At 37.1% G+C, this 15,991-nt stretch overlaps 1 protein-coding gene across 1 annotated transcript; it reads left to right on the top strand.

Annotated features, from left to right (window-relative positions):
• The first annotated feature begins 473 nt into the window (after positions 1-473).
• On the top strand, positions 474-14,749 carry gpr26 (G protein-coupled receptor 26). Its single transcript, XM_073827413.1, has 4 exons — positions 474-1,300; positions 3,723-3,836; positions 8,936-9,562; positions 13,814-14,749. Exons 1-3 carry the CDS (start codon positions 630-632, stop codon positions 9,198-9,200), a joined length of 1,050 nt encoding a protein of 349 aa, XP_073683514.1. The 5' UTR covers positions 474-629; the 3' UTR covers positions 9,201-9,562; positions 13,814-14,749.
• Positions 14,750-15,991: the final 1,242 nt, after the last annotated feature.

Below are 15,991 nucleotides of genomic sequence, written 5' to 3'. Positions count from 1 at the left end.
AGTTCTCCAAACCACCAAGTAAACTAAATGCGTTAGAAATCGCGTTTGTAAATGCATAAAGGTGATACTGCTCTTCAAGATCTTGTAGCTGTGTGAGCGAGCGAATCATAAAATTGTACCACGAGACGCAGGGCTTCTGCCTCATCGTGACGTGAAAGAGTTCCCTCCGACAAATATAAACACTTTCTAAATTTAGTCCCCTCACAAAATTAATTCCCTGACGATTCCTTTGACGCTAGTCACGTGTGCGCATTTCGTGAGTGTGTGTGGGGGGGTGGAGGGGGGTGACATTTTGACATATAAAGCTGTTTCAAGGGCGAATTCTGCATTAGAAGCGCAGGCAAACCCGAGCTGCGCAATTGCGCTAGGCATTCCTTTAGGGTTGCGAGCGAGAGCGGATTAATCGTCCACTCTTGAGATTTCACGTTCCAGTTGTTTGGATGGATTTCCCCAACACTTGGCTGACTGAACGGAGGTCGGAGTCATGGAGAGCCGTGCATCGAGCGTCTGTGTACAAGTGGATAACGCGTTGGGGGATCTACAAGTTCTATTGATGCCATTTAGTTCCCCGTCATGAACTGTCCTGGAGTTGCGGTTCAAAGTTGGGGGCTTTAAGAGCGGGGAACATCATGCACACAGCGGAGCTTGCGCTCTCTCTCCTACTCGTCGTGATCATCGTTGTGTCGCTGCTGTCCAACGTGCTGGTGCTGATCTGCTTCTTATACAATGCCGAAATTCGCAAGCAGGTTCCTGGGTTGTTTATACTCAACCTAACGTTCTGCAACCTGCTTCTGTCCGCCTCCAGCATGCCGTTGACTCTTTTCGGGGTGTTGAGTAATGCACATCCCGGAGGACAGTTTTTCTGTCAGGTGGTCGGCTTTCTGGACACTTTCCTGACCACCAACTCAATGCTGAGTATGGCTGCGCTCAGCATCGACCGGTGGGTTGCAGTGGTGTTCCCTCTGAGTTACCATTCCAGGATCCGTCACCGGGACGCTGTACTCGCTCTGGCTTACACGTGGGTGCACTCGTTGTCCTTCTCTGTGGTTGCTGCCTGCCTCTCCTGGGTGGGCTACCATCAGCTGTATGCGTCGTGCACGCTCTGTAACGGCAGGGCGGTCAATGCCAAGACGCAGTTCGCGATTTACACCATGGTGCTGCACTCGCTCACGTTCCTGTTGGTGTCGGTGGTACTCTGCGTCACGTATCTGAAAGTGCTCAAAGTTGCGCGCTTTCACTGCAAGCGTATAGACGTGATAACCATGCAAACGCTCGTACTGCTGGTGGACATTCACCCCAGGTAAGAATGAGTGAGAATAAAAAGAAAAAATAGGAAGAAAACTGGCAGCGGTGGTTTCCAGAACTTTATCGTAGAACCACGGAGACGATAATACATTGGCTATATACTGTCAATAGGTTATTTAATTGTCAAATGCAATAACTGTAGTCTTTAATTATTCAAATGTTACCACTAACCATGTTAACAAACATTCTAAACGTAATAAACCACTTAAAATGCTACAAAACCCAAACAAATAACCAATAACACCAAGAAAGTTTGTACAGGGAACTCTGGGAATACCCCTTTCTCTAATTGCCCATGTATGCTTTTTCTTTATTAGGAAATTAATTTACTTTTCTGATTGTCAAACTTACTAATATTCTTTTCAAATGTAGCTTTTAAGTGTCTGCACCAATAAATATTATATCACATACTCAGCACTCAAATATAAAAAACAGAGGCCAGAGAAACTCTGAGAGCTGCTGAGTTTCAGCACCACAGCTTTGGTCCACAGCCTTCTACACTAGATCCGACAGGGATTTTAACCTACTGAATCCTAAATAACTGTTCTGAACTGAGTAAACATGTATTTTATTTCCGTGGATATCAATATTTTATATTCAGCACTCAAATATTAAACAAAGGGCAGAGAAACTCTTAAGAGCTGCTGGGTTTGCGCACCACAGTTTTGGACTGACAAGGTCTAGATCTGACAAGGATTTTAGCCTATTGAATCTTAAACATTTTTTCTTAACTAAGTGAACATGCATTTTATTTCCCTGGACATATCAAAAATATATCACATATTCAGCACTCAAATATTAAATACAGGCCAGAGAAACTCTTTAGAGCTGCTGGGTTTCAGCACCATAGTTTTGGTCCACAGCCCTCTACACTAGCTCTGACAGGGATTTTAACCTATTGAATTCTAAATAATTGTTCTGAACTAAGTTAACATGTATTCCTTGGATATTTAACAGAAACAAACTAACGTTTGTAAATAAATAATATTCATAGTCAAAATTGTAACTAGTGGAAAACTACAAAGCTGGAAAAAACTGTGTAAACTGACACTTTTTTTATGTGTACTGTGATTTAGAGACTGAACTGATCATTGACAAAGGCAGGATCAAACTGGAAGTAAACAGCTCAGGTCACATGACTATTCACAGTAGCCTTGTAAAAATGTTAACATGAAATCAAGACGCACTGGACTAGGGTTGTCACTAACGATTATTTCCGTAATCGAGTAATCTGTAGATTATTCTTACGATTAATCGAGTAATTGGATATTTATTTTTTCGTAGCCTTTAAAATACTTCAAATGCACATATTATTAGCAATAAGGCAATAATAATTAGTTCAGATAAAGTATCAAAAGCAAGTAATCTTGTGGTTTTATTGAACAAAACTGTTTAAATCCATAATATTACAAACAAAAAGCACATATATTAAAGATGCATCACATATATGTATTTAAGTTAATCATAGGATTTGTGAATTCACAATATAACTATGGTTTATTATGATTTTTAATTGGTTTAATATATCATGCAGGTCTAATAATGCATTTAATAGATTTGTGTATGTGTAATGCGCCACTTTGCAGTACCTGAACTGAATCTAGGAATCGTGACAGCCTTATATTGGACCACTCAAATTTCTGTCAGAAATCTAACTTGTGCAGTGACACAAGGCATAAATAGAACTGTGATCAACAATTCCTACTTTAAAATCAATCAATGGTCCTTAAATAATATAATGTGGCACATTTGTATTCTGCTACCGAATAATGTGGCTGAAAAAACAGTTAGTGGCTGAACATACCTCTCTCACGTGCCAACAAATATCAAGAGACATTTGTGCTCATCAGAGAGTGAACACCAGCAGCTCATTGCCCAGAGCTCTGGATGACTTTCAATGGCAACATGTCGACCACAATAACTTATTAACCAACAATGACAAATCACAATAGCCCTACAAACCACATGTAATGAGCACATCTGGTGTTCAGGCAGGGGATGTATCAGAGCACTCCACATATGCATAGAGAAAGGAAAATGACTGCCAGCTGTTGGCTTTTTATAGACTGATATAGCAATCAAATAATCACACCTTACGTCTGCTTGACACAAGTGACCATGTGAGCAAGTGTTAAATAATCCACGGCAGGTGTGACGAAGTTAATCTGACATTTCAATGATTCACTGAAACAGCTTAGGCAAACATCCTCACTCTATGGGAACACCTGTTATGTCTCTATGTTTTGTCAGAATATTTAAAAGGTTTGTAATGTGGTGATGTATGTATGTCTGTTGAACAGATAACATCTGTTTAAAGCTGGATAAAAGTCCAATGTGCTTGTCTCATATGCATAACAACATAATATACAATTCAAGTGAGAGAAATCATCTAAATGGAGGTCATAACTTTTGTCCAGTGTTCGTCAGCGCTGTCTGGAGGAGCAGAAAAGGAGGAGACAGAGGGCCACCCGCAAAATTAGTACCTTCATTGGAACCTTCGTCGTCTGTTTCACCCCTTATGTCATTACCAGGTGAGCCACCTTGCTTTTCTCCCCTGGGCTCAGCATCTGTGCAGTCATGCTGCTATTATAGTTTTAATTTGCTGGCCAGGTTGAGATCCCTGGATGTTATTAAACTGCATGCTTGATGTAATACTAATAAGCTGGAGGACACTGCATATTGTTTAAAAGAGACCGGAGACATTCATAACATATTTTCCAATTTGTTAGTGAACATAACTGAATAGTTTTTTTCAGTTAATACCTTTAAATGGCAATAATTAATTTACCCATGAGGAACAACGTGTGCTTAAAGCAAAATTGAAAAAAATGTCAGTAATGTAGATAAAATGAAAAGCAATCAAATAAATACACTCTAAAAAATGCTTGGTGAAAAACAACCTAGCTCTGGGTGAAATATTGGCAAACCCAACCATTGGGTTGTTTTGACCCAGCAGTTGTGTTAAATCTTTTAACTCAACTATTGCTTAAAATGACTATTTCTTGCTTAAAAGAAACCCAAACGAGGATCGAAATTAACATTTATTAATAAGTTAAACAAATTAACATTTATTAATAGAGATGCACCGATTGCAATTTTCTTGGCCGATTCCGATTTTTTTTTTTTTCCCCCGATTTTTCAGTAAGTGTGACCTGCCGATTCCGATTTTTGCAGATTCCGATTTTTTTTTTTTTAAGAACTGTAATGAAAGCATAGGCCTATGCAGAAATATTTAGCAAAATACATTTTTAAACATTATAGGATCTTCTTACAACAAAATAACTTGAACAACAAAATAAAGTGCTCTGAGCCTTGAAAACATTAGAAATAAAATATAAGTAACAAAGCAGGCATACAAAAATCTACTTTCCTTCAATGAATTTTATATGGATTTTTTTTCAACATTAATTACAGGATCATCTCACAACAACTTTAATAACAAAACGTGCACTGTGTCTTCAAACAGGTAGAAATAACAATTCTAGTACTAAATGCTATTACTTGAGCATTAATGGCAAATTTTCCTTGATAAAGAGAAGCATTTCTGCCTTGTCACCAGTTAATCCAGCGGTAACGTTACTACATGTCGTAACATTCATTCACATATTTGCGCTACGCCACTGCATACATCGTCTTCACACACAGATGATATTTACTAGAGAAGTGTAACATAAATGCATCTGTAAATAAATACAAATTAAATTCACGTCGCGCACGCTTTAATTACCTTCAAATGGAACATATACGCTCGCTTTGAACTATTAGTGTGTGAAGAGGCTGTATGCGGAGGCGCAGCGCAAATATGTGAATGAATGAAAGTGTAGTAAACGTCAATGGATTTCCATTGCTCAGGGAGTAGGGAGCAATGAACACTGGGCAGGGACCATGTCAGTCGGAACACAGTTCATTCACGGAGCTTACTTCTAACGAGTGGGTTATCTGAATCAGGTGTGTTAACTAACAGAGACATGCAAAATATGCAGAGCGGGGGCGCGATCTACAACATGTCCAGCCAAGCTAAACAAGCGTGTGGTTCGTGGTTGTTCCCTCACGTTGTATTTTGGCCTTATAAATGTTACAAACTGCGATCTTTGTGTCATCTTCACTCACACCAAAGACATGTTTACACGCGACTGTGAGTGTGCGGCTGCGCGCGCGTGGCTGTGACATAATTGCATGCGCCGCTGACAATAAAAGGATCGGCTAGGAATCGGCAAGAGGAGAAATTGACCGGCCGGTCACCAATACGGGTCGATCATGCGAAAATCGGCGGATTCCGATCACTAGCCGATCAATCGGTGCATCTCTATTTATTAACAATTTGAATAAATAATAATTTAATAATAAACATGTTTTAAATGTTTATTAAATGTCCACCTTTTTAATATTGCTGATGTATCTAGAAATTAATGTCTGATTCTTCATTTTAAGCCAGTCATATAGTAATTTTAATATAATTAATTTTAATTATATTTGCATTAAATAAAACTATCCAGAAGGTTGGGCTAAACATTTAAACCAACAACTGGGTCAAAACAACCCAGTAGCTGAGTTTGTCCATATTTCACCCATACTGGGTTGTATTTAACCTATTTTGGGTTAATTTTAGCAAGAAATATAGTAATTTTAAGCAATAGTTGTGTTAAATAAAACTACCCAGAAGGTTGGGCTAAACATTTAACCCAAAAGCTGGGTCAAAACAACCCAGTCGCTGGGTTTGTCCATATTTCACCCATACTTGGTTGTATTTAACCTATTTTGGGTTCATTTTAGCAAGAAATATAGTAATTTTAAGCAATAGTTGTGTTAAATAAAACTACCCAGAAGGTTGGGCTAAACATTTAACCCAAAAGCTGGGTCAAAACAACCCAGTCACTGGGTTTGTCAATATTTCACCCATACTTGGTTGTATTTAAGCTATTTTGGGTTCATTTTAGCAAGAAATATAGTAATTTTAATTAATAGTTACGTTAAATAAAACTATCCAGAAGGTTGGGTTAAACATTTAAACATTTAACCCAACTGCTGGGTCAAAACCCAAATGCTGGTTTTGTCCATATTTCACCCAGCGCTGGGTTGTATTTAAGCTATTTTGGGTTCATTTTAGCAAGAAATATAGTAATTTTAAGCAATAGTTGCATTAAATAAAACTACTACCTTGAAAGTTGGGTTAAACATTCAACCCAACTGCTGGGTCAAAACAACCCAAATGCTGGTTATGTCCATATTTCACCCAACGCTGGATTGTATTTAACCTATTTTGGGCTAATTTTAAGCAAGAAATATCCAGAAGGCTGGGTTAAACATTTAACCCAACCACTGGATCAAAACAGCCCAGTCACTGGGTTTGTTCATATTTCATCCAGCGGTGGGTTGTAATTAGCCCAGTCATTTTTTAGAGTGCGTAATCATTTAAATATTTTGCATTAAAATATGCATTACAAATAATATGGATCACTTACAAATTGCAGTCCGTTACTGCTTACAAAGTACCTGACAAAAAACTCTATAGCTCTATTAAGTTACACATTTTAGGTAATATAAGGTGACTGCTTTTGGATTACTTCTGTCTTAACAAATTCATCACGTAGATTTGAAAAAATATTATCGTGTACCAAATTGATATGGAAATAAAAATAAAATATATTCTATTATTTATTATCAACTCAAGTGCATTAAATGTTAGGGTTAGACTAAAGCAGGGTTTGACGAAAAGCTTATTAACTAAATATAAAAATGTGAACTTGAAGAAAAATAATTACTTTAAAATAAAAGCACTAAAAATACAAATATTTTGTTTACTTGCATGTCAATGTTGTCATTAACTGTCATCAAATAACTCAATCTGGACACATTTTTTAGTTTAAAATGAAAATTAAATTAGTTTAACATATTGTGTGAAAAATATGTAATCATGTAATCTAGGGATGTGACGATATCTCGTGGCACGAGATCTCGCGATATTCCGATGTGTCGATATCACTTTTGTCGTGACGATATCATGGCAAAACATTTTGCAGTGTTTACATTAGAGCTGCATTAATACTCCTTAAAATATCACAATCTCTATTCAAACACCCAAGCGATCTTATTCATGAATGAAAAGGATTCAGCGATGTCTATTACAACTGTTTCACGCGCTCCACTGACGCTTACGATGTGAAAGTTATTGAAGACATTCAAATCTGCATTCTTACTGCTGTGGTTTCAGAAAGCAACACAAACAGTCTTTTTAACCACATAATCATCATTATTTCTTTGTTACAGACATTTTAATAACATAGGTACTGGGATAAAATCTTATAGTTTGGGTATAAACCACTGATCTATATAATGACTCTATAATTCTCTATTATAGATCAGTGGTATAAACACTTATTGTCTACAGTAGCGATTAAAACGAAAGTATCTTCTAACACATCTGTAGTGTAACGCTTCTCCTCTTTGCCAGAAGATGGCGACAACTGCACGTTTAAAAAAGTATTTGTCATTGAATTATACATTCAAGAGATTCCAACAGTGAAACAAGTTTTTATTAATTGAGACACTGGCTCCTTCATTTTTTTTAAATGTTGTTCAAATATAGACTTAAGCAATGAATATTCTGTCAGAACCACTAGTAAATTACGTAATTTTGTTTAGATTTCTATTCCTTTTTTCCTCTTCTCCACTTTACAGAAAATTGTTTTTCAATTTATCCAGAATCATGCAGCATTGATTTACATGTTTATATAATATAATATAATATAATATAATATAATATAATATAATATAATATATTCATTAAAATAGAAGTTTAATTTCATAAAGTACAGGTTCATATCAAAATGCACCTACATTTTTGTTGAATAAAATACAATTTTCCCCTATATATTTTCATCACTGAGGATTTCTTTAAAAAAGTTTAAAAATCTTGTCTCGTCTCGTTCTCGTGAACCCAATCTCGTGTCTCGTCTCGTCTCGTGAGATAAGTGTCTCGTCACACTCCTAATGTAATCCATTAAAGAGTAACTGTAATCTAATAAACATTTTAAAACCCAATATAATTAATTACAAGTACTTTATTTTGTAAATATTTTTTCTCTCTTAGGTCTAAAGTAATCTAAAAGTAATCTGATTATATTACCTAACATATGTAATGTAATGAATTACGTTACTACTGTAACTACACTTTGTGTCATATAATTTGGAATCAGAAATAAATTACAATTTTTAAGTAATCTACTTAGCTCTGCCAAAAAGTTATGAAATGTGAAGCCTGTAGCTCTCGTACTAATGTCTCTGGTCATGCATGTCTACCTGACTCATAATCCAAAATGAAGAAGGGCCTCCTGACTAGGCATGTTACATAACCTGGGTACGCTCAGAGTAGATGGAAGGATGAACTGTCTTGTGTATCCCTGACTCTTGCTAAAGCTTTTCTTCCTCAAAGCCCCTGTCAAAAGCAATTTTTTAAAAGCAAGTGTTAGTGTCCCATTCAGGTCACAGTTTATCCCTCACATAACTAAACTGATAACAAAATTGTTGTGCATTTACTGCCATCTGTTATTTAAACGTATAACTTTCCATATGCAAACAAGATACTAAAAACAGACTTTGCAGCTTGCTCATATGGGTGTCATGTCTTTAGGATTGTGGAGCTATTTGTGACGGAGCCGTTTAATCCATATTGGGGCGTGCTGTGTAAAAGTCTGGCGTACAGCAAAGCTGCATGCGACCCCTTCGTCTACTCTCTTCTGCGACACCAGTACAGGAAGACCTGCAGTGACATCATCAATCGACTCTTGAAACGCAGATCCCCGAATGGCTCTGGGCATCAGCAGCAAAATGGAAAGATTGGGAGGGCCAAGGAAATCGTAAAAGATGGGGGAGTCGAAGCCAGACCTGCAGACTGAGGTCTCCCTGTTGCTATAGAGATGAACGATCACAAAGGTAGAGAATCGACTCTGGAGGGAGAGAGAACAATGAAAGCAGAGGAAACAGCGGGAGACCAGGCTCTGCATTTCTGAGCTCAAAAAGAATACGAGATGTTAACTGTAGCAAGAGATTTTAGTAGCAAAAGAGATTCTTTTTATAAAAGTATTTATTAACTCTCTTCCTTTCTTTCTGTCTTTCTTTCTTTCTCCAATCGATTCTGAAATCAAACTTCTGTAAAGCTGCAATCCACGAAAGCTGCTAGTTAGCCAACATTCAAAGAGAATCCGTAGGGCCTGTTACGTATCGTGGTCTGATTTGTCTCTTATGTTATAGTGCTAAAGTGCTGTTTAGACTAGGGCTGCACGATTAATCGTTTTTAAACCGAAATCGCGATTTGAAAGGGTGCGATTTTCAAATCGCAAGAGCTGCGATTATTTCGATTTATTATCAAATGTGGTAACAAGCATTTAAGTCGTTTCTGACAGGTCGCTTCATGTGCACATTACGTCTTCATGCTTATATTACGTTTGATGCAGAGTTTAACCAATAGGGGGCATTTTAACACTGCATGTAGAGACATGCACAGGACGTATTTTTCAGTCCCGCGTCCGCAGAAATATGTTTATCTCGTTCAGTTCCCGTCTCGACATTCATGTTTTGTCCCGCTCCTGCCCGCATAAAAGTAACCTATATAGTTTTTCTCAGTACATCAATTGAATTTACATGAAACAGTTTTGTAACATCTCGTAATTTCACAAAACCCCAGCATAAACGCTCCTGATAAAATATTTGTTATATAGGCTAAGCATCAACATTCACAAACCACTGTTATTCTTAACAGAAGAGCAAGCATGAGCTATTGTGTGTATCCATAGCAGAATGCAAGTAGACAAAGCTAAAGTTGACATCTCAGTTCAAATGCGATCTCATAAAGCTCTAACACAATGAATATTATGCACAATGAATCTTTCACAATGTGATGTTTCAATAACAAATTTCAGGAGGAGCTCGCGCAGATAATTAACACGGCCAATTCATCATCAGCAATCACTCCCTATCCAATCACTCTCCCTATCCCATTACTACAGTCCCTTTAAATAACCAAGCAGTCCTACCTTCAGCTATCTCTGATTCCAGCATCCCTCCCACCCCCCCTGTTTATTTTCTCCTCACCTCCAGCCAGGGGGGGAGCGCTATTGGGTTCGGGCCAAAGGCCGAGCTCGGACCCCTCTCCCTGGGCAGGGGGAGTGCCCCGGGCTCGGGAATGACTACCGAGCTCGGAGCCCTCTCCCGGACAGCATGCCAAACACGCTTAACTTTACGCTGTTTATTATATGCAAAAGCGAACTAGTGAAGTCTACAATTCGTGTGTTTTAATTCGCGAGCACGCAATATTCAGCACTGTGCAAGAATGTTTGAGCAGTGAGTGGATTCTAACCTCTGATGACTGCCTATCCTTGTGCTTACTAGCTGTAAGTTATATACTAGTTGTTCTTGCTGCTTTTGTGCAATAGATTAATAACAATATTTGCTTTTTAGATAGCCTATTTCTATTTTGCGGGGGTCCCGCGAATCATTTTATTTTCCCGCGTCCCGAACAGCCGCACTCGCCCATCAAGTTTTGTCCCGCGCCGCAGTCGGTTGCCTCGGGTCCCGCTATAATCCAGTAGGAGTGCAGGTCTCGTCTCTACTGCAGGTACTGAGCAAATAACGTTAACGCCATTTGGAAAAGATGAGCGGGAGCAGCGGCTCAACTTCCCAACAAAGTGTCTCTTAATGTAGGTTATCATTAGTGTTTTACTGATGTAAAATTGTTCACAGTGTGTTTGGATTCCTAAAAGTTTAAGATTTTAATAATATTTTATTATAAAATTATATATATATATATATATATATTATAAAAGATTTTAATAATATTTTATTATAGCATTTTAATTGTTAATTTTATTTAAGATACTGTAGTTATTTTCTTAATATGTCATGATAACTGACAACTTTATTTCAAGGGCGAAATTGTCAATCACACATTGGGGGGGACAACTGTGGGACTTTTTGTGTTGGCGCATGCACACATTTTTTAAATCAAAATAAAATAAAAGTCAGAGTCCAAATGTTTGTAATTGTATAACACAACAAGGCATTTTATTACATCTGATCGTCAAACCAACGTATACTCACCCTGTAATGATTACAGCATCAGCATACAGGCTATTAAGTCACAAAGCTTAATTTAAAGGGATAGTTCACCCAAAAATGAAAATTCTGTCATCATTTACTCACCCTCAAGTTGTTTAAAAAAATTCTTTCTTCTGCTGAACACAAAAGAAGATATTTTGAAAAATGTCTGTAACCAAACAGTTGATGGACCCCATTGACTTCCATAGTAGGTCAATGGTGTCCATCAACTGTTTGGTTACAGACATTTTTCAAATGATCTTCTTTTGTGTTCAGCAGAAGAAAGAAATTCTTACAGGTTTTAAACAACTTGAGGGTGAGTAAATGATGACAGAATTTTCATTTTTGAAAATATCCCTTTAAATATTCATATGAAATGAACCAGTGCATACTTTGTAACATGCCACCCTTAACACTTTTATTAAAATGATCCAAACACATTCTTGCGGATGTCACTCATGGCTATTAAGCTTTTGCAGACTTGTTTTCTATCAATTCTGTCCAACCTATTTCTGCTTTTTTGTTTCAATAATTAAACATTGTTCTTAGGGGCGGCTTGTTACCACAGCTTACCCTATAACGTTACATTCACTCACAATGAATGTCAGTTAACCCTTGTGTGGTGTTCATATTTTTGATTTTCAGCCAGTGTCCGTGGGTCTGGTGGACCCGCTGCATTTTGGGTTTTTTAATTCAACATAATCAAACAATTTATGTTAAAATACTCAACAGATATTTAGGCTACTTCATCCCAATTACAAGCAATATAAACAGCATTTATGGTTAATATTTCCTCGTTAGCTTTGTTAGATCACATTTAAGAATTGTAACCTTGTGCGGGAACGGCAGGGGTAGAAACAAAACTCACTTTTGCACTCACACTCTCTCACACTTACACACAATCTCTCTCTCACATGCATGCACACACACACACACACACACACACAGATATGTGGTTCATACAGGGACTCTCCATAGGCGTAATGGTTTTACAAATGTACAAACTATAATCTATAATCTATCCCCCTACACTAACCCTACCCCAAACCTACCAATCACAGAAAACTTTTGGCCTTTTTTGAAGTTCAAAAAACACCATTTAGTATGTTTTTTAAGCCGTTTGGTTTACGAAGACACAGATGTCCTCATAAACCATGTTTACGTTGTAATACCCAAGTCATTATACACATGTGTCCTCATAAACCATATACTATACAAGAACACACACACACATACATACACACACATAACAGCAAGGCCTGACAGGAGGAGGACAGAGTAAAGGTCCTACAGACCCGAACACCATACAAGGGTTAAGAGCTATTAATGTCATGCTGTCCGGTACCTTAGAACATTAAATTAATTACTTCTCACTTCTCTGTTAAAAATGCCTAAAATCTCCAGAAAATTACGGATGTCAGCTGCTGCAGTCTTTCTTTTGTCCATTTTTGGCCACTACTGTGAAATATAACAGCAACGCAATTCCAAGGGATGAAAATGGTGAAGTAAGAAAGAACAAATGGCAGGACTCTAAAATAACTTGCTAAAATAATAACCCAATTCGGAGAACAGGACCGTGGCTCAAAACGCTAACGTTAGCTTTAAAAACTGGGTTTGGTACAGTACATTTGACAAGCCTGTCACTGACCGCTATCCCAGTTTGCTTTAAAGCCAGGCTACATGCTAGCGTGTATACAGTAACGTTAGATAGCTATCGGCTAGATTGTCAATAGCCCCATTCATACAAGCTGTATAATATTACAGTCGACATTTACAAATTCTACAATTCGAAATTCACCTGGTCGTTATCTAAGGGATTATGTCAACCAAAAACAGGATATTTACCATTCATAGATATGTGCCAAATGTCTGTCAGATTTCGCGCTCTTCTTCTGTTTGTTTTTCCCTAACTCACTGACGGTGCACGAGCTACTAAAGGTATAAGGGAAAACATGACATGGATTAGGTTTTGTTAATGTATAGTGTAAGGCCAGTCGAATGGATTTGGGAAATGGACCGGCCGGGATTTTATATTTTCGGAGCTGGAAAGAAAGACGTATTTGCAATCACATCGATATTGCCCGCATAATCATACAGTATGATCAAATATTGGGGGGGACAAATTGTCCTTCTTTGAATATTGGGGGGGACGTGTCCCCCTGTCCCCCCATAGAATTACGCCTATGCTTTATTTTAAAAAAGGCAACAATGTTGGTTTTAAAATAGGTTTAAAGAGGTTTTAAATAAACAGTAGAACAGTGTAGCATACTTTGTGATTATGCTTGGTCTTTCTTTGGTGCTGTTAAAACCACCATATCAAACCTGTAGCTCTTTTATGAAATAGTAGTAAATCGCATTTTAAATCGCAATTTTGATCAGAAAAATCGCAATTAGATTTTTTCTCCAAATCGTGCAGCCCTAGTTTAGACTTACGAATAGGTGACTCAATTTTGAGAAAACAAGATCGCATTGTGAGTTTTTCAAAACAGAATAAGAAATATTTTCTAGATGATGTTTTAGTGGAACTCAGTGGCATGTGGTTTTGATTTTGTAGCATGTATTGTATCTTCAGGGTTTAGATATGAAGCCCAAAGGCAATGGGTGGACCTGTTCTTATGGTGCCTTTATTTATTTATTTTATTTATTTATTTAAAACCTGCATAGACTGAACTTTATAAGAAGTTTATGACATTGAAAAGCTCATTTCAGCAGAGAATTGTAGAGAAATCATGTGTAAACCAAAGGGTAGAGGAGATGAGTATTTATTGAGAGTGAATACAGCTTAAAAAATGTTGGATTCAATTCTGACGGCATAAATAGTCTCTTTTTCTTACTTGCCTCTGAAAATTATGTGTGAAAATATTGTGCAAGTGCCTGAAGTGCTGTCATATGGGTTTACTTAATTAATGTTCTCAGTGTGGGAACACTGGCCACAAGACACAGAAAAAAAAGACTTGCAAAAGAGCAAAATGGAAAAAGTGACAATTTTTCTTTCCCTAATCGTTCTGTTGAGTTTTACAATGCTGTTCTTTGTCTATGTACTGTAAATATGCATATACATTTTTGTATTTTTAAAGAGTTAACCATTTCTACAGGGTTATTTATATCTGAATGTCACTCTATAGTAAATATGTATTGTTTTTTTTGTAGAGCGTATATGTGTGCGAATATGTGACATTTGGACGTGGGAACATTATTACACTTTGAGGGTGTTCATGTATAAAACCACATGTTTAAATGTTTTTCTTTCGTGCAAATGTAAAGCCTTAGGAAGAAACATGTCTATTTTTGTTAAGCAGAAAATAATGTAGTTTTAACTTTTGCTACATAAATATCTTTGTGACTTTGATGACAATAAACAGTGCGTTTGAAAAGAACACACGATTTTGCTATTTGTTAGACAGAGCACAAAGCACAAAAGAAATGAAATGCAAGCAAAGAAGTCCAATTTCTGCTCTGCATATCTAGTGCATTTGCTCCTTGCCTTCTAAGTTTCCTTCTGTCTGAGAAAAGGAAGAGAAATGCATGGAAAGTTCAATTCCAAAGCAGGAGAAAGAAAGAAAGAGAGATAGGAATGTGGGTGAGACAATTACTTTCTGTAACGGTTTAAAACAGATTTCATCCCTCCTCTGTTCAACTGAAACGAAGACAGCTTTGCACTTTGCACTCATGCTCCGGCTCAGGAAGCGCACAATAGAGAGAGAAAGACCCAAGAAGTCTCCGTAATTGCAGGTTCAGAAGAAAAAGAAAAGAAGGAACCATAAAAAGAGAAGTAGAGAGCGTGAAGGCAGACGTTATAGAACTAGAAGAAATGAGACCACTAAAGAATTCCGGGTAATTATTACCGCCCCCCTCATCACCACCCCCTCTTGCAAACCAAACAAGAACAGAAGAAAATTACATCAGAATCCAGCCTCGACAGCCCCCACATTATAAAAACAGTTCTTACTTAGGTTTTCCCTATCTCTCCTATTGTGCTTGTTTAATATTATGGATTTTTCACTGCTGAGTATGTCATCCTCATTTCTCAGTGATCCATCAATACTGGCCTACAAAGGCAAAAGACAGTAATCACACCAACACCGAAACTGGGGAAAACGTATCAGTAATGACTGCTGAAAATTCAGCTTTGCCATGACAGGAAATATTAGGATACATTTTAAAAATATATACAGATAGAAAGGAGATATTTTAAATCACAATGTTTCACAATATCAATTTTTATTCCATGTTTGCTCAAATAAATGCAACTTTAGAAAACTTTAAGATAGGGCTAAGTTTTGACACATTTCACAATTCGATTCAATTCAATATTGATTATTTTGGATATATACAGTTGAGGTCAAAAGTTTACTTACATCTTGCAGAATCTGCAAAATAAGAGGGATCATACAAAATGCATGTTATTCTTATTTAGTACTTACCTGAATAAGATATTTCACATGAAAAGACATTTACATATAGTCCACAAGAGAAAATAATAGTTGAATTTATAAAATTACCCTTTCTAAAACCTTAATTCTTAATACTGTGTTGTTACCTGAATGATTCACAGCTGTGTTTTTTTTTTTTTTTTTTTTTGTTTCATGATAGT

Source organism: Garra rufa, chromosome 21 (assembly GCF_049309525.1).
Source record: "Garra rufa chromosome 21, GarRuf1.0, whole genome shotgun sequence".
NCBI lineage: Eukaryota > Metazoa > Chordata > Actinopteri > Cypriniformes > Cyprinidae > Garra > Garra rufa.
The sequence above is the reverse complement of the archived record's forward strand: the minus strand, read 5'-3'. Positions and strand labels throughout refer to the sequence as shown.

Excerpts from the sequence above, each read along its gene's own strand:
- gpr26 (XM_073827413.1), top strand. The coding sequence starts at position 630 with ATGCACACAGCGGAGCTTGCGCTCTCTCTCCTACTCGTCGTGATCATC. Across the intron at positions 1,301-3,722 it reads CTGGTGGACATTCACCCCAG|TGTTCGTCAGCGCTGTCTGG; the intron begins GTAAGAATGAGT and ends ACTTTTGTCCAG. Across the intron at positions 3,837-8,935 it reads ACCCCTTATGTCATTACCAG|GATTGTGGAGCTATTTGTGA; the intron begins GTGAGCCACCTT and ends TCATGTCTTTAG.